Below are 23,457 nucleotides of genomic sequence, written 5' to 3' on the forward strand. Positions count from 1 at the left end.
CAAGATGTAATCACTCTATATGCGGTATGTGATGATCGGGTATTTCCACGCGAGGAAAGCTATGGGGAGCGCCACTTGTTGCAGAATAAACACACATGTGGGATTACGGCAGAGGCTGATCTGACATGTTAATCCGTCATGACAGCCGTTCCATCAGTTGGATATTTAAAAGGACACACTGTTCTGAAGGCTCTTAGTTAATTCAAATTGAGCAACAAGTTACAAATATTTAGAATTTCAAATATTTTTTCTTTAGTCTTTGAGCTTAATTTATTCCGAGGAGCAACAAAAATCGACTTGCAAACTATTACTGTACTTCGTTTACCGAATGCATTAGCATCAATGAAATTTCATGAGAGGAACATAAATCAGTCGATGTGTAGATTATAAATCTGACATAGGATGTACAGTAGCATAAAGTATGTCATTTGTATTAAGAAAGGTTCCGAATGCAAAAACCCCCGTACCATCATTTTAATTCAGTCAGTCTGCGTGTACTTGTGCTCTATTAAACAATGACAATAGAAGCATTTTCATAATTACTTTCTGCTTAAACCTGCAGTGAGCTGCCTGAAGCAGAATACGTGGAAGAGCTACTGCACCTACATCTGGTTCAACCCGATCCTAATTACTCTAAAATTAGGTAATTGTTGCAGCATTGACCTCCTGTTCCTATAATTAAAGTCTGAAAACAAACTTCAGAACCCAAAGCCTTCAGTAATTATTATCCTCATGAAAAATGAAGCCTTTTGGGAGTAACACTTATGTGTGTGATTGTGCGCTATATTTCATGGAAAATATGTTGACGTGACAATGAAAATATTTAGGCAGAAACAAAGAAGCACACGAACAGAAGTGAAAAGGAGTCAGTCTCCAGGCAGGATCTCGGTGTAACGTACCAGAGCGTGAGGGGCAAAGAGGAGCAGGAAAAATGTGGGCAGGTGGTTTCGGCTCCCAGGGGACGCATCTGTTTTTGACCCAGTGGCAACGGACACCAGGACCAGCAGCAGCACACGAAGCTGGCTTAGAGAAGGCCTGGCAGGACGGAGGGGTGTAGGCCAACACATCGTTCAGAAGGAGACCAGAAAAACCTCCAAAGACGTACATAGAGCTGAGGAAGATACAGAGGATTACACAAAGTTAGAACACCAACACACACCTGAACGTGCAGCTGTGGAAAGAAACAACACAGTGATATATTATAAGGTTTCTGGAGACAAGAAATACAGAGATGCAGATAGTTGAAGAGCCGTTAAGAAAAGCATGAGGACCTTTAAAAATAAACTTCAACGTTGTGCTGGGGGAGCAGGGGGTTTGAAGTTGGCCTTTTGAAGTTCAAAGCTGACATTTTTGGACACAAACCTGACTTTTTGGTGGGAAAATGGTGTCAAGGGGTTAGATCATCATTTCTGAGTTCAGCCACGAGTCTCTCCACTGTGTGAAGGAACTGCTGCAGCACACAAAAAGGTCTCTGCAATGGCTAACAGTTTTTTTTTAATTTACCCAAATAATTTATTGCAATAATACACATAAACACAACACCAGATTTGCCAGTAATGGTCATATTGTAGTCTCCAGTCTAAAGAATAATTCCTCACAAAAAAATTAAAAATGTCATTTACAGATAAATAACATACTGGAATAACTTACATTCCAAAACTTGTCTAATTAAAAAATAAATCATCCTTTAAAAAGGACGTGCAGAGGCATCTGCTGTGTACTCTGTGTGTGTGTTTTAGAATGTGTTCCTACATGTTGTGTAATCTTTTCTTTAACTTTTTGTCTTTTAATAAATATATTTTCAATGTATTGATTTAATTTTTCAGTTTCTTTCTTTAAATTTAATACATACATAATGAAATTGTATGATTTTACATGCAATGTGCTGTAATGTACTGTATGTAAACCGGGGGCCCCAGGAGAACTAGCCGATTGCCAAAGCATTCAGCTAATGGGGATCCTAAAAATAAATAAAAAATAAATGTACTATGCCCTGCATGATCACAGATTACATTTAAAAACATTTCTTCTGACGTTACTTTGAATGTGTGGCTCAGTTGGTGACTAAAGAGTCAAAATGGTCCAAATAGGAAGTCAACTTTTGTATTTGAGTGAAGCAACTGACACAGAGATAGAGAATATACATGCACTGCATCTATACAGAAGGTGCACAGAGAGTGATAGAATGAAGCAGGAGGAACATCCACATTTTGGCCAGATGTCAACCTGCACAACACATGAAGGAAATGTGAAAATGTACCAAGGCATTATGTCTCGTGATGCATTTTATTTGCATAAATGTAACTGATATTTTTCCAAACTATTTGGTTGGAGTCTGGCAGTGATGAGCTACAGGGAGTTACGTACCCGTTGCTAACGACCGCAGAGTGTCCAAAGCGGTTGATGTCACGGTGGAGCCTCGGTCTGGGAAGGATGGTCCACTCATCACAAGCTGAGGACAAACACACACATAAGTGTATACATTATTAAATAGACCACTATTGTACTTAGTGTTTCTCCCTAAAATGAGAAACAGGAAAATATTGAGTTAAAAAAAGAGAAAGGCTATTTGCAGCTTCTTTGACCATATATTAACCACCTGTTTATTCAATAAGTGATCATACACTCCAGTGCATTCAAGTAGGATAAAATAAACGAGCTGTGCTTTTCCAAATAGTCGTCACAAAGTTAGGATCACACTGTGGAGATTTTGGATTTTCCTTATTAGAAAAATAGGCAAAAACAATAATATGGGATATGAAGCGCTGCCGTTATTGCACGTGAAGAGAATGATCACTGGAGGGTGACCTGTGGTTCAACCCCATCCCCCAATTTCATAAGAACTCATTATCCCAACCTTTTCACATCAAATTATGGTGATATGGAGAAGATAGGGGAGATAATCTGGGAGATGACTTCATAAAACACTTCATACCAATACCGAATATCATCATAAAGCACCATCCCTCTCTCTCTCCCTCTCTCTAGTTATCACTGGAGCTATCAGCTCTGTGTATTTTACAACTCTCTGATGCTTTAATGACCCCTACATACTCCCGTTATATTAATGTGGGAATGAGTGTGTGTATGTGTGCGAGAGAGAGAGAGAGTGTGTAGTGTTGGCGTAAATGTGCCATTTAGCTATATAAGCCTCCCTGAACATAAAGGGAGAGTTCGGGACGCCAGGTTGCTAATGATCTCGTTAAGCGGTGTGCTAATTGGGAGCGCTTGTTTAAGAGCGAAGGATGCTGCAGAGGACATGGTGATAGGATACAAGGGAGGGGGGGTCGTTATAATCAGCACCAAGAGCAATGAGTTCGTCCCTCGCAGGGGTCAAAGGTTGGCCGTGTTAGCGAGTGACGCCAATCCGATAGAGCAGAGGTGGTAATGTGGCAGCTGGCGGAAACTGTTTGAACACGTCTATTCCTTCAGTGTGACTCTCCACTGGTGAAAGTTTGTTCTCACGCAAACGTCACAAGACCAACGAGTGATACCGAATGATGAGGGACCTGGAGTCTGTGATGAAGAAAGCTGTTATAAAGCGGATGAATTCTTTCCTAAACAACTGGGGACTTGAATGCGTGATACCCACGTGGAATCTATTTCCAGATCTTGCACGGACGCATCTGTTTCGTCAGTTGAACTTTAATTTAACCTCTGAGGAACAGTATCAAATTGGCACCTCCGCTTCGGCAATCATCGCCCAGCATGGGCTCCAGGTGTGCACGGCTACGTGACATCTAAAATCCATCTGAAGGCTGCAGAACACGTGCTGCTAAAACCTTGGCTCGTTCACTTCTGGCACTTGACACTCTGAGCACCAAAATAAACTTCATACCACAGAGAATTGGTCATGTGAAATCTCTTCCTTGAAAACAGTCCCAGTCATCTTAAAAAAAAAAAAACATTTAATCATAGCCTTAATCTTAGCCTAAATCAGGCCATTGTAGTCATGACATTTTTTTTTTTTTTTGTTGTTGTTTAAGATCATGCTGGGGTTACTGTGAACATATTCCCTTTGGTTAACTGGATAATCACAACTTTCTTCTCTAAAACAAAGTAAGTTAGAATTACTCCCTTGAGTTTGTTAAAGTTGCGGTTTAAATTTCATATCTCACAAACTGTATATAGATATAAAATAAAATAAAAGTAATAAATACTTTGAATAAATGCTTTCTTTGGAGGCAAAAAGATTTGCCTGAAATTTTGTCATAATTAGTGTAATATAAAAATGCAATAACATGCCCTGTCTCTCCTCTCCGTCTCACCCCCACCTGCCTGTATTTAGCTAATCAAACAGACTGACACCTCTCCATACCATTTATCACGCAAAACAGTGGTGCGTTCAAGAAGCATGTTGACCATAAGACATTCCAGATGAACCCTCATGACCTTGTATTGATGCTGGGACAGTCTGACCAATGGTCAAAGCCTTCTACAGAACATCCCAAAGATTCTCAATGGTCCACACTCTGTGGTGGACAATCCATGCGTGAAAATGATGTCTCACGATCCCTGAACCACTATTTCATTAATGCTGGCATTGTCATCTTGGAATATGCTTGTGCCATCAGGGAAAATAATCTGTATATTCAGGTAGTCAGCTGACCTTATTCTTTGGACATAATGCTGCTGAACAGACCACATGACCTTCTTCCATTGCTCCAGAGTCTAGTCTTTATGCTCCCTAGTAGCTTCAAGAAGCCTGTTTTCTTAAGGCTACACAGCTGCTCAGTCCCAATCCCTTGAGTTCCCTTCACATTATACATGCTATTAGTTTCAATATTAAACATAGCCCTGAGTTAGCAACTTTATTTTTGGGCCAGGCAGTGTATGTAGTCTTGTATATATTATCATGTTGCATGCATCAGTATGCATTTTGTGTTTTTGCCATGTTATTTCACACTTTTGCCTGGGCCCTTCTTTAGATCGAACCGTCTCTCATGTTATTAAACAGATGGACACACGTGCATGAAGTGAAATTTAAAAGGTAAAATAGTTGTTTCTATTAAAAACAACTTGTGCTGTAGAGCGGTGATTCATACACCGCTCACCTGACCTCCACTCCAGCCAAAGCCATCTTAAAAACTTCTAAATGAAAAAAAGATTACAGCTTCAGTGACTTCTGATCCCGTCCTCTAGCCATAGTGGCTCTGCAAGCTTTAACCCTGAGATTGAAGCTGTCAAATCGTCCACCAAAGAACTGCAGGCGCACCAGATACTTATCAGCCACAACACACACACGAACCAGCACGCACATCAACACAGATTTTAATTTCCTCTCAGGATATGAGAAAATCTGTGTTAATAATGCATGGTGGGACAGAGAGAGAAATCACGAGTCCAGATCGAAGCAGACAGGCGGGCCAGGCTGATTGACAGTCTGATCTGATCTGCACTAATGGAGGACTTGATGAAGAAGGCCGGGAGGAGGAGAAAGTGCAGGAGGAGGAGGTTTGAACGGCAGCCACAGTCTGCTCTTCCAATATATCATGGCTCCCAACATCTTCCAAACAAGCTCCCAGACTGCCCTGGGCCTTTCAGTGGGATGTGTGTGCTTGTGTTTGCGTGCTGCACACATTGTGTGGGTGTTTGCCTGTGGTGTGTCAAGTTGGAGAGGACCGCGTTTTTAATCAGAGTTCATTTTCCCCCCAAAATCTAATTAGAAATGTGAGGGCGGCAGGGTTGAGGGGAAGGGGAAGGAGGGGGGGGGGGGGGGTGAGAGAGGGCGGGGGGAGCGCTGAAGGCAGAGAGGGAGAATTAAATCCAAATGAAAAGTGCCTTCCATGTCGACCTGAATCTAACGCGTGGCAGCAGAAGAGCAGGCAAAGCTAATAAAGTCATGTCTCCCCTCCAAGGTTAGCGCGGGAAAACAAAAACAAATTAGTGCCCTAAACAAGAGATGAAGAGACGTGACTTCCACAGGTGGAGCTAATTAAGTATCTCCTGGAGAGATGTGACGGAGGCCAGAGGTTCTAACAAGGGACCTAATAAAGAAAGGTGAAGATCAACAAAAACAGATCTGATTTAACAAATATAAAATTCAGCCACTACTTTAGAAGTCAGTTACAGATGTTTTGTAGTTCTTTCTGTACCATTATATTTTCCATTTAACTGTTATTTCAGCAGAAAACCGTAGAGACTATGTCCCTTTCAGTTTGTGAAAAAATTTAGAAGTTATGCTCTGATAAAAATGTCAAAAGTTTCCTTAAAATTACATAAAAACTGTAAAAATACTACTTGATCTAAAACAAAAGTAGTAGAAATTTTTATTTTATCTGTTATATTAAAGCAACAGCAAAATAGAAAATATCATCACTACTTTTGGTCAGCTATAAAATATAAGCTAAATGTTCTAAAATTTTAAAAATTAAAAAGTTGAGAAGATCACAATTTTTCTGTTCATTAGTTCTATATTATTTTTCTGATTTCTTTTATTTACATTTTTATTATTATTGTTAATTGACTGAAGGTTAAGGCAACTGATTTTAAAACATAATTCATTAAACACACTACTCCTCAATAAGCTGGGACTTGCGCTCTTTGCACATGAAGTGTGCAGTGCAGCGTTTATGAAACACTTGAAATGGTTGATGATCCCACAGACTGCAGCAGAGCGTAATGGTTCATGACTTTTGTAATATATATATTATGATAATCCAGTGTCTCAAATTGCTCCTTTTCAGTCTATGAAAATGAGATGGAAAACATTCCGGAAATAAGAAAATAATTAAGGTCACAATGGTTGGAGGAAGTTGTCATAACTTTGAAAGGTGAGATATCACATGTTTACTTTAAATTAAGAGAGAACGAGGTAATGGCTTGGAACTGAACAGATGAGAGAGAAGAAGGCAAAAAGAAAAGGATGAGCTGGGAGACATGTCTTGGTTTTGCGCAGGTTTAAATTCATTTTTAAGCTCATCATAACCCTCGGTGTTAAACAGTCACCACTCTGGCCCAGTCAAGAACTTTAATTCCACATAATCCCTCTGTGGGTTAAAGGAGGCTGCTGTACCACAGAAAAAGATGAAATGAGTCACTTCAGAGCCAAACCATTGATATTGTGGTCTGTCTTTAAAGACACTACAACGTTTAGTCAAGTGGTCGATTAGCAGAACAACTTGGGTATATGTTTAATGGAAATCTGATGATTTTATACAACAAATACGCAGAGTAACAACCAGGAAAAAATAAACCATTGAAATTAAACCAAGATGCAATTCCCCTATTGACCACTTGAGGCTGACTCCAAAAACTAGATGATTTCTTATGTGGGTCTAAATTTCCTTTAGACTCCCTGAGACACGCGCGCACACACAGTGTTATTCTTTTGTTGCCAAAGCAAGGAGAAGTTTCTAGCTAGTGCTATGTTAGCTGTTGATGTTCGCTGGTTGAGTTATGCTAACGTTAGCTTAGCTGGCGATTGTGTTAACTTCGGCACAAACCAGCGTGCGCGCGTCAACGTTATTCTTTTGCTTCCAAAGGACAAGTTGCTGGCTAGTGCTATGTTAGCTGTTGATGTTTGCTGGCTGAGTTGTGATGATAGCTTAGCTGGTGATTGTGTTAACTTCGGAAAATACCTGAATGTGCGTCCTTAAACTTGTGTTGGACGTCTTGGACGTTGACAGGAGCTTCCTCTTGGGGTTGCATAATAAACAACGGAATGTGAAACTGCTCTGTGAGGTCTCGACAAGTGACATAAACTTGTTGCGGTATGGCCATGGTGAGTCAGAGGGTGAGGGTGCCTCTGCCCCCTCCATTGTCTCTGGCTGCCGCGCGCTTTCCATCTCGGCTGCATCACACAACTCTCGCGGGCATCTTTTTATAGGGCGGGCATCAGCAGGATGATAGGCAGGCTACGTGACGTTACACGGGAGAGATGCGTTTAAGGTCTAGAAATGCCTGGGAAAATGTAGCTTCTGTGGACGCTACCCGGGTACTTGGCCACGAAAGTAGCTTCACTAATGAAAAGCTATTTGATTTAGAAAACAGCGACGCTACGACCACGCTACTGAGAAATGTAGTTAAACTAGTAACGCCGCTACTTGTAACGGCGCTACTGCCCAACACCGCTGTCAGTCTAGACATCAATCATTAAAACCCACATAAAAACGTACCCTTCAGCTTCCTCTGACTGTCACATTGGAGTGCAATTTCTTTCTTTCACAGAGAACCATTTAAACTGCCCATCCAAGAAAACATCAGGGTTGGTTGCTTAAGCAAATACCTAAACTAAATATGTTTCTGTTCAAGAGTAAACCCTCAGCCTGCCAAGTGAATAAATGCTATTGTCACAGACAAAAGAGTGGGACTTTGTTGTATAGACAAGAAGCAATAAAGTAGAAGGAGGATGGGCTGCCAAATTGCTGGATGTTGTCACAATGGACAAGATTCAGATTTTGAGCATGACCATTCTGTGCCTTAAGTAAAGTACATCCCGTCCACATATAAAGCAATTTATAAGAGGTCCATCACTTCGTAGTTGACAGCTGAATCACTAGAGGAGAATCCAATGGGCAACGGTCCATAGGTGAGGGAACCGACCCACCAGCATCTCTAAATGTCACAAATAACGTTGCAACTTTGACGTTTAATATACACAGAGAAATAAGTGTAACAGAGACATGTTGCAGATGGAAGTCACTGATACTGAAATTAGACTGTGATTATGTTGAGCATGACAGGGCCTGTTCAAACCTTGCATTAAGATTCAATCTGAGCAATTCGATCGCAAGTGACCAACTTTAGGTAGGTGTGTTCAGACCCCACATTCCATGGTTCTACACATGCGGACACATGCGACCCAGGCCACCTCCAAATGTGGTCAGAGATCGGATCTCTCGAAAATGTGATCACACCTGTCTTTTACACTGGCCACGTGCAATTGGATAGTCCAGGTCGTAATGCAAGGTCTTAAGAGGCCCACAGACACCAGCACTCTGCTCTAAAGCTAACCGAGAGACAGGGCATGCAGGGGAAGATAAAAATTCATTCATTCGTTTGTTTTAGGGTATATGAATCCTACAGCACCAAATATAATAATATTCCTAAGTAATAAGCAGGAGTACTGTACACTGCTTCATACCATCTTTCCTTTCTCCTCCAGCTCCTCTCATCTACATTCTCTTTGTTTATTCTCTCTCAGCCATCACAATAACCCTCCCTCCCTCCGTCTCTGCAGTGAGCGAGAGCTGTCTAGTGGACAATAAAGTTTGGACAGATACGAGCTCTAATGAATAAATTATGATATTTATAAAACAGGGGTGTGTTTGCACAGAGTTGAGGGACATGTAAATGCATGCATTTATAGTGAGCGCTGGAGTGAGAAGAAGAAGAAAAAAAGCACTGCGTCCAAAAGCATTTCCAACTTCATTGAAGACCGGGACGCTCTGTGAACAAATGCTTTATTGTTTATTACCTTTGATTTTGCCTTTCATTCACAAGCTTATTATCAGCTTCATCCTGGCACACCTTTATTGTCTTTAGATAATTCTCTTTCACAGTCCACGGTGCTTCCTTTCTCTCCCTAAATCCCTCCTTCATTTACGCTTTATTTCTCTGCCGCTCCGTGTATATCCCTCTTTCCTTCCTCCCCTCTCTCCTTCATTCTTTTCAGCTTCCTCTCCTTCACTGCTTTATCTCAACAATATCCTCCTGGTGTTTTATCATCATAATATACAATACAGCTGAGTGACAGGGAAGATGAAAGAGAAGTGTAGACTCTAAGCCGTGACAATGCAAGGAATACAAATTCTTGTTATTCAACTTTTAACCACAACTAAAGTGCCACTTAAAAGTTTTTACAGCCTTCAGAAATTTTGGACACGTCTGTATAAATGTGACTCCAAACATCAGTGGATTTTCACACAAGTCCTGAAAGTAGAGAAAGAGAACCTAACAACCAAACACGTGACACTGAGCAATGCAGCAAGACAATAAGCCCAAGTTGTTCTACAAAGGGATGGGTAAAGAAGATTGGATTAGCCAAGTCAAAGTGCTAACGTCAATGTAAATATGTTGTCCAGTAGAAAAATGTGGAGACAATGTCCCTTACAATTTGCGAAAACATGTTAAGTTAAACGCTCATAAAAATGATCTAAAAACAATCACAGCAGTGTCAATGATAATTCATTAAACTAGAAGGACATGAAGCAAGCAGTTCATATGTGGAAACCCGTCCAGGATCTCAGAACTGAGGTGTTACTGTACTCAGAAATGGACTAAACTCTTCCAAGCCGTACTGCACTTTACCACATTTTGTGGTCTTGATGCATTAAGCATGCTTAAAATCATAGGTCTTCGGGGGGGGGGGTCGCAAAATCTTGGGTTGATTAGACATTTTTATATATATACACACATATATATGTTTTGTTTTTTTAATCTCTACCTACAAATTTTACATTTTAATTTCTTACACATTAACATGAATCCAATATATTTTAGTAAAGTGACAAATGGAGGCAGAAGACGTCATCTTTCAATCAACACTTCACTCATTCAGCGATACAGGAGCTGTCTCGACAGCACACATTTCACACAGGCTTGTCAATCTAAGCTTCTGGTAAAAAATAGGCCCCGCCCCTCTCGCTGCTGAGCCAATCACAAGGCCACATATTAGCAGCAGAGACTAACAGTGCAGCTCCCTCCCATCAGTGATTCACTAATCTTTCTCCCCTACCTACCCACCCTTAGCTATGTTTATATTATGTGTGTGTGTGTGTGAGAGTGAGTGTGTGTGTGTGTGTGTGTGTGTGTGTGTGTGTGTGTGTGTGTGGTAGGTATGGCAGTGGGTCCCAAAGTTTTCTGCAAGCTCCCCCTTTTGTAGATAGGAATATTTTCAGGCACCACCCCTAGTTTGACAAGCATATACATATTTGACGTACATTATCAGTAAACAGTCTTTGTTGCTGTCAGTCGCTTCATCCATCTGTAGAGCAAGGTGGTGGCTTGCTCTACAGTAGTAAAACACCTTCACGTTCAGTCATTAAATTACTGTGCCTCTTTTTAATATACTGGTACACAACAAAATTAAATGTGCTGCTTCAACAACATGCTTTCTCTGTGAATGCACATCCATCTTCCTTACTTTCCTTCCCTCTGTCTGTAAATCTCTCTCCTACCTATTGTTTCCCTCCTGTGAAGAGTTGGTGCAATCTCTCACGTTTTTCCTCTCCCAAAGCTTCCCCCTCTTATTTCTCTGTCCCTGTCGAGGGGTGGAAACATCCTCGTGCCATCTGGTTTATGCAGCGACTGGGTAGCCTGTAATGGGATCCTTAATCATCCGCACTCTCTACCTACACTGCAGGATCTGTATCCCAACACACTCGTGCTTTCTCTCTTTGGTCTGAAAGAATATTTAGGTGTTTTGGTTGAATTAGAGTACAGACAGTTTACTTGTGTGTTTGATGAAAAATGCGAAGCCGTTTGGGCAGGATTGGTTCAATCGCATTAGATAACGATTGCTCTGTTAGCGTGATATTAACTGGTGTGAACGATGCCTTCCAAACCTCAGTGCACACAAGACAATCAAACTGAAACCCATAAATCCAGTGCAGGTCAGTGATGAAAGTACTGGTTGTATGACTCAAAGAACGTGGTTCTTCTCACCATAGGAGCTACATCCAGTAGTAGACTTCAGTATAGGCATCAGAAACACAGTTTCCTGTCCTGTCCTGTCCATGAGGTTGTTACCGTGGTGGTTCCATGTTATACCTCTGACCTCTAAGTTTTAACAACCAAACAACCAAACTGCAAATACAAAATCATCCTGGGTGAAAAGGCATAGCTAGCAGCCCTTGGAAAAGACTTGGGGGGAAAAAGCAAATGAGTTTAAGCACTTCCATGATAATACCATCAGACAGGTGTCTGATTTCAAACTCATTATAGAACAGGACAATGACCTCAATCATAAACGATATAAATGATAAGAAATGATAAGAAAAATGAGTCCTGCAACAGACAGCATGACTCCTGATCCAATATCATGGAGTGAGTCTGGATTACACGAAAAGACTGAATCCACAGAGGAACATCTTGAGCAACCTACCAGCCAAGCAGCATTAGACTGTGCAGCAGTTTACAGCAGTTTTGAAGGTGAAGGGTGATCACACTGAATACTGTCACCCTCTTCACGCTCTCACAGTAGCCTCAGGGTATGTGCATATTTATTTAACACTTGTTCTTACCGATATCATACGCCAGGAAGTCTGCAGAAAAACACTTGGCTCCGTTGCTGAGAGACGTGTCATTGTGAGTGTTTCCGCCAAAAACCAGCACTGTGCCACTCAATAGCGCCGCAGAGTGGAGGTATCGTGCCAGACTGCTCTCCCTGAGGATCAGCCTGGACACACACACAGGAAAGAAGAGTGCAAGTCAGCAGGGTAAAATATGAGGACGGTGTTTATTCTTCAGCTATGTGTGCGTCTGCAAGTGCCCGTGATGGCATGCGATTGATGGCGTCCGTCTCGGTGTGTGACCTGGCCTGTGGTGACTGCCCTGCGTACCAACTGTTCTTTATTGGAGCAGCACACACACATGCAAAAACACAGGCATGGTGGAAGAACTCAGTCATCTGCGTGTTCTCTGCGAGGCCAAAGGTCACATAGTGAGACCAACTGTGGCTTCTTCATTTACTACAGCAACACTGACTTTTCACCATCGCACCGTTCTTAAAGGAACACGCCATTATTATTGCTTCACTGCCTCAAGCGAGTCTCACGGTGTTGCTATGAGCATTGTCATGGTTTCATCTGTTTAAAACAAACTGGGAAAACATAGACAACTGGCTGACGATTCACTCCATCATTTAAGTGGTGAAAATAGTAAAAAGCCAGCACAACTTTGATTTAGAGCATGTCACAACCGTCACACAACAACAAGTCTCTGACGTCCTAATATCTGAGTGAAAAAAGTCGTCCACCTTTTAGCCCGTAGTGTGAACACAGTATTGGGGTGACCATTAGTAGTGTAGTTAACTTTATTGTAAAAATGCAGTGTTTTGAGTCTTACAGTAGAGTGTGACAGAGAGGCCATGTGATGAGAGTTGTGACAACAACTGGGGAATAAACCTTTGGTGATGAAAAGTGGGTGGGCACCGAGTTAAACTCAGAGCCGTATACTGGAGACTGGCCAACTCAAATCAGGTCCTCACTTAATTATCCCAGCGTCTACTTACTTTAAACATCCACAATGAGCCTGTAAAATGTTTTGTAGTCCAATCACCTCATCAATCACGAAGCTATGTTTACCTTCTCCTCAGTCTCCGTGTTCATCCATCACATCACATCCCGTGTTCATCCATCACTCAGAAAGATTATAATCAGAAATAGCTAATAACATTAGCATGTAGCCATAATAACTTAATGGTAACCGAGGCAAAGTTATGTGTCAACTTAATTTGTCTATTACATGGACATAAATAGCATGCAGACATGGGTTTCACAGTGTATATGATGGTAGCTGCTATTTTTCTAAACCTTCAGTCTAGATAACTAGCTAGAAATTGACATTTACCTCACATAATAGAGACATCAGTTGACATCCAGTTCTCCCTTTTAATCTTGTGCTCCCATAACTTTCGCTGTTTTTGTTTCCTCTGTGTTTTCCTGATCCTGTGCTGGAGCCGTAGGTTGAGCTCTGTGGCATATTTTAACTTTTAAACCAATTTTATTCTCTGTTATTACCACTTCTCTATGGGTGAATATTGGTTAGATGTATCTAACATGACGTCCATGAAACATGTGACCAGCTCAGAATCAATCAGCATAGAGAGACAGTTCAGATGGTCCATTCCTTAGTTGGTTAAACTAGGGAACTCAGTTTTGACAGTTAGGAAACGTGTGATTGACATATGACCTGAACAAAGAGTTCTCAAAATGATTACCAATAAGCTTCTTAAAATGTTGAGGCTCTAAGGGCTTGATATAAACATTAAATAAACATTAGAATTTGGGATAAAAAATAATAATAATAATAACACTGTTTTCTAAAGACCCTGATGTGACACTTACAACAAGAATTAATAAGATAAGATATGACTTTATTCAGCCCACCATATTCTCATTGTTAACAGCAGCAAGACATTCAGCATCACAGACAATGCACAATGCACCTGTGTAGTATGTTGAACTCTAAAACCTGACAGAAACTAATTCACTGATGTCTAAATGGTCAACATTTCAGTATAAATAAGGTTTTCTCCCTCCAAACCATTGCTGGTTTAACTATTAAAAGTTATTTTCAAGTATGGCCTAATATTCAACACTACATGAAGTCTGTGTAAAAGAAGACAGTGTGTGTTTATGAGAATAATAAGTGTGAAGAGATAACTGATTGTGCAGATGGCCCAGCTGGAAAGCACCAACATATAGATGTCACTTTGTTCTGAATCATGTCAGGAGCTTTCTGCTGACAGAGGACACATGATCTCCACGCTGGCGGGAAGCTGTGAGGAGCAACTGGAATACACAGAAATGTTTCGGTCTGTGAATTTCTAAAAGTCCTAGAGCTCAAGTGACACCTGATCGCCACAACGCATTCCAGCCTGAAAACTGAGAGCTACAGAGAGGCAGCAGCTTGAGGGTGCATGTGAGCGTTTGTTAGCGCGTACATCCTGGTGAGTGGACACATGTGAAAGTAAACTAAGTAAAGGGAACAGACTTACAGCCGAGCATCTACTTTCACCCATCCATCTGTCTGAAGTGACCTGAGGTCAAACTTCCTTTCAGATCCTTCTATTCTCACCCTCCGCTCCTCTTTCTACCATGAATTTCCACCCCCAAAAAACAGTTCATGTGTTTTCAAATGATACCTGTTAATTTGCAAAAGTCTTTCAGATTGAAGGTGGATTTGAATTGCATCAGCCTTCACAGACATACTTCAAGACGCGTCAAGATAAAAGTGAAATGGTTTTGGATTCGTTACATACTTGAGACAAAAGTGAATATATCAAGTCACTCACTGTGAAGAATGGGTCCTCTAGTGATATTACTGCTGATGCATTAGGATGTGGCAGATGCTACTGTGTCAAAAATCTGTTGTGAAATTGTCAGAATAACAGAAAACGCTGCCAAATCACTCCTCAGAAGGAAGAATGCGAAATCATTCCTAAAGACCAGCAGGGTGGAGGAATTATTTAAATGGTCTTATGAAGAGTGACTAAAAACTTCAACTGTGAGACAAATATAAATATCCTGGATATAAAGTCAATATGTAAAGAGGTCATCAACAATTACTTTGAGGACCAGATTTGAGATTTTCTTTTTATGTTTTTGGTGAATGTGTTGGACTATATGAGCCAACCCTGTAAACCTTCCACTAAACATCCTGACCATGAACTGGTGCATGATGGGATTGACTACATCTCATTCTCAGACATATGGACATTCCAACTGAACTGTTAACATGAAAAATAAATAAAATGGTCTGATCCGATATACATGTTCACATGGTCCATGTTTACATGGTCCAAAACTGGATCTGCTGCTGTGTGGTCACATGTGCAGGAAATATAAGAGAGGAAGAAGATTCCTCCCAAAATTTATTGACAAGACAGAAGAAGACGACGAAGATGGCTCCACGTCTTCAGTGTTGTTGCCTACATTGATTCCAGCTTCAATCATCTTTTCAAAGAACTGTTTGAACAACTGGTTGTTTTTCTACCGCTGCGTCTCTGTCCTTCCTGGAAACTTGTCACCTCATGTTTAACTGACATGGAGCAAACATACTCAGAAAGAATGGATTTATTCCAACATGGGAGAAGATTTCTTGGGAACCTTTTCTGTATAACTTACTGGACATAATTGACCTGTTCTTTATTATTTATTTATTCATTTAGCCTTTCATAGAAAGCAATGTTTTTCCTCTACATTTCATTTTGAGCCACACACTGGGCCTCATGACAGTAGTCTAATTTTGTGGGGAACCAACAGAGTCTGTGATATAATTTCATTCATGGCTCCAGAACCTCTTTTTTGTTTTGGGGATTCACACATGCCCTCATTACCTTCTGTCTATCTCCTCTTCTTTAATTGTCTTCCGATCTTCACCAACTATGCCACATGAGCTGACAAACTATGTTCTGCCTCAACTAATATTCAGAAAATTAATTATTGTCTAGCTTCACACATGCACCTTATTTTAAATAGTCATTTAGTAGGTTCGGGAGTTTAAAGAGTCAGACTCAACCACTCAGCTTCTGGCTCTGCAAAGCAATCTCCTCACAGCAACCAGTGTCAATCTTTGAGTAAAACAAGGCTCTCATCTGATAGAGGTAGTTAAATGAGGCATTTTTATTCAGATTATTAGTGGAATATAAGTACACAGAACAACTGGTGTCAGTCTGTTACAGTCCAGCTCCTGTTGGACATCAGCGTCCGTTTAACATGAAAATATTTGCTGAGGAGGCAAAGTGTTAATGTGAGCTCTCACCAGGATCTGGTGTGGACGTGGTAGCGGTACATGTGGTCCACCAGGCCGAATTTGTTGTTGCTGAGCGGCTTGTACCCTCCATGTACAAAGACGCAGCCGCTGGCTTCATCGTACACGCTGCTGTGGCCGTAACCCCCCTGGACGACGGCACCTCCCGCCGCAACGACCTGCCACGAGTTAGACTCTGAAACACAGACAGACACGGCTCTGATTAATGGAGCACCTCCCGCAGACTGATCAAAGCTGAGCGCTTGAAATGTTTTTGATGCGTTGGCAAGTTTGGAATGTGACTTCCGTGGCCATAAAGGGAAGCACTTTTAATGAAGGGAAGGGAAAAGAGCGGAGGCAGAAAATAGGGAGACCAAGGAAAATGAAAATTTATTAAGTTTAAAAGTGTGCTTTCATTAGTTCCATGTGATGCATACAGATTAGTTCAGGTGATTAGAAAATGGCATTAAAAACAGGCAGTGGTTACATCATCAGAGCAAGCACACGGACAGGGAGGAACAAACATCCTCTCATCTGGAATCAGTCAACCACAGAGACCCTGAGCTGAGAGGCACAAATGAATTCCCTCCCTCTTTATCTGCATCAAACAATCTGCGTTTCCATACGCCCACTGGTCTGAAGAGGATGTCTGTAATTTTACCTGTAAGACTGCCTCGAAAACATTTCAAACACTCAAAGCCCTTTGTACAAAAGTGAATGGGGAAAATTTTCAAATAATGCAGACTAATGATTGCCGCACTCCAGACATTTGAATTATTACGTTGCTGTACCTAAGAATTCCATAATGACTATGTCATTAAAAAAAGAAGAAGAAGAAGAAGAAGTTTGCCACATTAAAAAAAAATGGTTATCTTAAATTTGGAACTTAGAACAAAACTGTCCATCTCTTCACACTCAAACAGGTGACTGATGACTATAGTGAAAGAGTGTGATGAAAAATCTCTATAGTCCTTTGTCCTGTGGATGATCTTTCCAACAATTCAATAAAGATGATGGACTCTCTTGTGATCTGTCTTTATTCCTGCTTTTCTATTCTCTTTGTCACGTCCACTTCTTAAAAAATCATTCTCAATTCCCAATGATTTGTTTGTCCACGTTCTCAGAGCTAATGTCTCTCGGGCGTAGCAAGGAAGGAGCAGTGAACCAAAATGCAAGAAACAAAGTCAGGAAAGTCAGAGCTGGTCCAGACCTCAAATCCAACAAAACGTGTCATCGACAGAAACAGAGGAGTGGGAACCGTGGAATAACTGGACTGAAAGCAGGTAACTCTACGTGGGACAGGGCTGATGGGATGATGGGACACAAGTCAAACCAGAGGGGGCAGCGCAAACTGTCATAGTTTGAACAAAGGGAAAATCCTATTTACTGGGGTGACCAGGACATGTCCTCTTTTCAGACCTAAAAATGTGTCCAGGCTGCCCCTACTCAGTTCTATTCGCTTCACATTGAGTGGAAGTCAAGGGGAGGTGTTGAAGGTAGTAGAGCCTAAGTTACGGATTGCATGGTCTGACAGCAGAGTTACCATTATTGGTTGATAGCCTTCTCTTTAAACTTTTAATTGGTCAGCACCTCAGTAGCACAAACGTCCTTGTTTACGACAGGCACAGCACATGTTCCTGGCATCTCATCTGCAGGACCTGAATTCAGCACCGTGACACACTCACGCAGTCCCTGTTCCTTAAATACCATGCTATTCTGCCAGCCCTTTAGACCAGGGGTGTCAAACATATGGCCCACGGGCCAAAAGCGGCCAGCCAGAGGGGCTCATCTGGCCCACAATATGAATAAAATAAGTAAAATAAAAAATGCTAAAATAATAAATAGGCCATTAACTGCACGTTTTCAGTAAAAGCAACTCCTGTTCCTAATGTGTCCATTGTGTTATTAAGAGTAGTAGAAACAGCAATGAAATCAAATTGGATATGTTTGTGGCCTCTGACACCGCTCCCTTATCTCAGCCTTATTAACTGAACTTTCCAACAACAACAACAACAACAACAACAACAAGTAGGCCCCCAGGCAGGCATCCACCTACCTGGATCTTCTCAAACTGTTCAAATATGAAAATGAATTGTGAAACAAAGACGTAGATTGTCGAGCTGAACAACTTGAAACCAGCTCACTTTAGCTACATATTGTGCAGCTTTCATTTAGAGCAGAGCAGGCCACAGGAGAGAGGGCTCTGACTGACGGAGCACGCCCCTGCACGCCGACAAAAGTCAATCGCTTGAAACAATTCTGATGCTTTGGCGAGTTTGGCTCCCAACTTTCATGCAAAAAAAAGAAAATGAAAATTTAATTCTGTAGGAGAGAAAGAACGAGAGCTAAAAGAGAGCAATCTAGAGTCTAGCAAAAGAAGCAGGAAAACAAATTCATGAACAGACAGCAAAGAAAGCACAAGAGAAGCAGTGATAGAAAGACAGGCTGCTGTGAAGAAACGACAAGAAAGTAGAAGGTCAACTCTGATTTCATCTCTGGCGACTAATTGCTGGGAACCTTCCCTTTCAGAGTGGCCATTAAATCCTTTTACCTCTCATTTTACACTTCCTTTTACTCCCCTCAGTTCATTCCCGGCTCGCACTGACTCCTAGTTGCTCCCTCTGAAGCCTAATGATGCTCAGTGCAGACGCAGCTGTGACATTGTCGGAGTTAAAAAAAAAAGGAATGAAGAGAACGAAGCAGCGGAGGTGTGGAGGTGTGTGAAAAAAAATAGACGGATGACGGGAGAGAGGGTAAGGAAGAGGCGAGGGAGATGAGGATACCGAGGACGAGCCATGACAGAGGGGGTCAGAATCTGAGGCCAGCGGATGAAAAGAATGAGATGGAGGGAGAGAGGGATGCGTAGAGGGAGGAAAAAAAGACACCGGGATGACAGGGAGGTAGGAGAGTGAGGGAACGCAGTGGATTCATTAATCATTGTCTTCTCCCAGACGTTTGGGCCTGGGTGCTACCTCTTCTTAATGACCACTCTGTGTGTGTAGTTTGTGTAGCTGCACACATGTTTGCCTTTCAGTCTCTGTTGTGTGAGGACAGTGAGGACAGTGTGTTTTGAGTCAAACGTCCTCATCTAAATCCAGCTTTTGGTTTAAAACACTGCAACACCGCCATCTAGTGGTGCAACAGGGCTCTGCAACACCGATCCTTAAAGTAGTCGAGGCCAGCTTCTCTGCTTGATGATCCCTGTGCAGGAAAATAACATCTTTCTAAAGGAATGCTTCACAGTTTTTTTAATGTGGAGTCTTCATCAAACTGTATCCTAGAAAGGCTCACACGTGCACACATAAAGATGTGTGAAAGAATCTGTCCTCTGTTCTGAGAAAACCATATGAGAGAGGGCACAGAGGCGTAGTATACCAAGAGGTGTAGTATACACCAAGCAGTAAATAAACTGGTGTAGTAAGGTCTGAAATAAAGGACTTTAAAATATTTTGTCTATGAATGAATAATAAAATTTTCTTGTAATTCACATACTTCTGATTGAAGGGTGATTTTGTTTAGCATATACCTCTGCACACAGTTGGTTAGTCCTCCAACAAATTTACTTCGATTCAGTTTTATTTATATAGCGTCATTAACAAAACAACCTGATATATTAACCTATATCAGAGCCACTTTGTGCTAAACTAATTTAACTCCACAGCACTCAGATGATGTGTATGACCACGTCACTGTCGCTCTTCTGTCCATCACCACATAAAGTCCAACGAGCAGATTTGACTGTCCCAGTAAATATTTGCTGGAGCTTTATCAGCTCCTAATGAAGAGACTCCAGACCAATTTTATCCCGCAAAGATTTTGTGCAAAGGGGGAAGTTTGAGTTCCCTGAAACATTAAAGTCTGAATTACAAGAAAAAAGATTCTTCTAAGGATAACACCCTTGTTCACCTAGAAGTTAACACCAGCCAGGAGACAGTGAGACGACACCGGAAAAACTCAGACATGGAAAATACAAGCGAGTTTTGACATCAACCTGATTAAAAGCTGCAGAATAAGTGGATGTTTTGCAGGACTGTGTTCAACAACTGATATAATAAATCAGAGAAGAGCTCTAGGTGGAGTCTTGCAGAAATTCTTGATGATCCACAGACAAAAGCGCACTGCAAGTGTGTTTGTTCAACATCTCGAGTATTATTTATGATGGAAATCCTCATCATAAGAACACTAAAAATAAAACAGTTATTGGGCCTATAATGTCCGACCTGTTAAACCAAAGCACAGACAACCCTGTGTGAAGTTTGAACATGGCCTCTGGAAAATGTCAACAGCTTAAGGAGCCTCTATGATTGACTCGCGTCAATAAAAAGCAATTAAAAATAAACCAAAGGAGAAAACAAATCAATGGCGGCAGAGTCAGCAGGCTGCACTCACTGATGTTGTACTCCTGGACTTTGTTGATGTAGCTGTAAGCCGGAGAGTAGCCAAAGAAGATCAGCATGGCTGACTCGCCGTCGGCCAGCTCCACCACATGAGCCGTGTGGCCTTCCAGGGCGTGGGGAGGAGGCGGGGCCGGTCTCCGCGGCGACCAGGTGCGCGTGGGGATGTTGAACACCCACATCTCGTCGGTCACGTTCGCAGATCCTGCCTCCAGCTTCCCACCAAACATGTAGATGTCGTCCTGGAGACGGGGAAAGGTGACAGAGATGAGTGTGTGCAAGAAAATAAGATTGGATATCAGATTCATTTGTCTGGATGTTTGATCTGAGCTTTTATGCTGCTGTAGAAAACTCTCACAGACATGTAGGGTGTTCACCTCCAGTATGCTGCACTGAATGTGGGCCAGCACAACTCTCCCATAAAGAGACTTAGGTAGTGGAAACTCTCTGGTTACATGCAGGTTAACCATCCGTGTAGAGAGCAAAAGAGGCAGAACAGTCCGTTTTACCCTGTGAGTAAGTGAGCTAACAGAGGAAATCTTGACCTGGACACGGTATCTGTCCGGAAGCAATCACTGACTAAATCAATAACATATTGGCTTAGCTTAGCACAGAGACTGGAAACATATGAGGCAGGCCAACTGTCACATTCACTCATTAGTTGCGAATAAAAAGATATTGATTACTGCAGGTTTAAATGGTTTTGCAGCTCTGCAGCTCATCATGCAACAGTCAGTTATCAAGACTCTGACTTTGCATTAAAGTCCGATCTGGGTGATCTGATCACATAAAAGACAGTGTGAACACACCCAGGGCTCACTGAGATGGCTTTTGAGAGATCTGATTTCTGACCAGCATTGGAGGTGGTCTGGGTTGCATGTGTCCACATGTGTCCTCATTCTTTTGTAGTAGCAGTGAAAACAGAAAGCATCCTGAGTAACATTAAAGGCCGCCTATACTCAACAGAGGTGCTCCTGCGTCAGTGGAGTTTCGCCACATTCACAACACACTGCTATTATAAATGATTGCCTGAAAAGGAAAAAAGCAAAGTCAAGACGCACCCTCATAAAACAGCTCTGTTCTCGACTCTGGAGCAGTGACGGCAGCTGTTAAAATATTCTACTGCTCCCCAGATGATGTCGGCTTCGTTTACATACAAAATGCGAAACTGAGGTCGGATCTCAAGACGGACGTCAACGCCAGGTCTGACCACACACACCTAAAGCCAGATCGGCTCTGAACCTTGTACTTGCACAGCAGCTTATACAAAGACTGAGACTGTGAAACTGAAAGGTGAGAGGTGAGGAGTCTGGCTGGGTGTCCCTGTGTCTGCTTTGTCTTCAAGTCACCAGAGATTTCATTACAAACTCTGATGATGAAGCAAACCATGTCCAGTGTAACAAGTAGTTTTCCAAGTCAAAGCTGTGTTTCCAGTAAGCAAGTAGAGACTTACTGCTGGCTCCAAATCCCCTCCGGTCTCCAGTCAGACACTCTGACCTCCTCTGAACCAAATCTCACTTTCGCCAGAAGCGAACAGAGACATTAGTCTTCATCTTCCCTCCTGTGCTTCACTATTAAACCACTCTTTCCACACATAATAAGCACATGTCCCAGTATTTGGACAGTGACGCATCATTCAACGCTCCCGAGTGTGAAGTGATCGATCTGTAGGGAACACTTGGGTGATTCTGATATTCCCATTTCTTAATAGCCAAGTTGAATAATGGGCCCGTCTCTCAGTGGATGTCTGGTGAAATGACCTATCGCAGCAGCTGTTTCCAGACAAGAGCTGCACAACACCTGTCCTTCCATAATCAATGTATTGGTGGGTTATGTTTTCAATAACGTGTGCAATGAAAACAACTGTAAAAACAACAAACAAAAAACATGCAAATGAGTCATTTCTAGAAACAAAACTAGAGGAAAAAAAACGATGAAAAGTAGACAACTATTGAATTTGAGAAGCTGCAGCAAGAAAAGATTTTTTTTTTCTTTTAAATCTCTCTTAATCAAGACAGCTGCTCAGTCTGATGTGTACTACAGAATTCATGTGAAACAAATACAGAGCAAGAAAAGAGACCAAAGTACAAATTACTTCTTAAACTTTCTGTAAAAATAAAAAATAAATTTGCTGCTCTACCAGCTAAGCCACAGCCGCCCATTAGATGCAGAGTGACAAAGTGCAAATTACAATCTTGACTGATGCCTGATCCTAATGCGTACACAGTATTGTACTGCGCGGTCAGTGTGTTACCTGGTGGAGAGCCAGTGAGTGTCCGTATCTGTAGAGAGGGCCGCTGCTGACTGGCACCACATCCCACGTACTGGTCTCCGGGTTGTAGCTGAGGAGGGAAACAAACAAGGCTCACAGTCCCAAAAGTTCCAATCCAAGCACAGTCCACTTGGTGGGCCAGATGGATGGTGCTTACTTGAGGACCATGTGGTAGTTGGAGTAGTTAAAGGAGTAGCCTCCCACTACCCACATCAACCCTGAATGCACAAGGGCCTGATGGGACGCCCGACCCAGGGACTGAGCTGATGGTTTGATGCTGGGCAGAACCCAGAAGGCCTCGGTGGAGGGTAGGGACAGAGAGCAGTCTGGACCTGAGGCATGAGAGGAACAGAGCGCACAATATTACCAGTTTGA

General features: G+C 41.9%; 1 protein-coding gene across 5 annotated transcripts in view; it reads right to left on the reverse strand.

Moving 5' to 3' along the window:
* The window catches only part of atrnl1a (attractin-like 1a), a 266,309-nt gene that overhangs the window by 198,263 nt on the left and 44,589 nt on the right, over positions 1 to 23,457 (reverse strand). For all 5 annotated transcript variants that reach the window (XM_047602954.1, XM_047602956.1, XM_047602955.1 and 2 more), the window contains exons 6-12: positions 23,240 to 23,414; positions 23,065 to 23,152; positions 20,806 to 21,052; positions 16,429 to 16,612; positions 12,186 to 12,340; positions 2,368 to 2,452; positions 900 to 1,111 (exon numbers count right to left, since the gene is read on the reverse strand). In XM_047602954.1, coding sequence (XP_047458910.1) covers positions 900 to 1,111; positions 2,368 to 2,452; positions 12,186 to 12,340; positions 16,429 to 16,612; positions 20,806 to 21,052; positions 23,065 to 23,152; positions 23,240 to 23,414 — 1,146 coding nt within the window. The remainder of the gene's footprint in view (positions 1 to 899; positions 1,112 to 2,367; positions 2,453 to 12,185; positions 12,341 to 16,428; positions 16,613 to 20,805; positions 21,053 to 23,064; positions 23,153 to 23,239; positions 23,415 to 23,457) is intronic.

This window comes from Mugil cephalus, chromosome 13, assembly GCF_022458985.1.
Source record: "Mugil cephalus isolate CIBA_MC_2020 chromosome 13, CIBA_Mcephalus_1.1, whole genome shotgun sequence".
Lineage (NCBI taxonomy): Eukaryota > Metazoa > Chordata > Actinopteri > Mugiliformes > Mugilidae > Mugil > Mugil cephalus.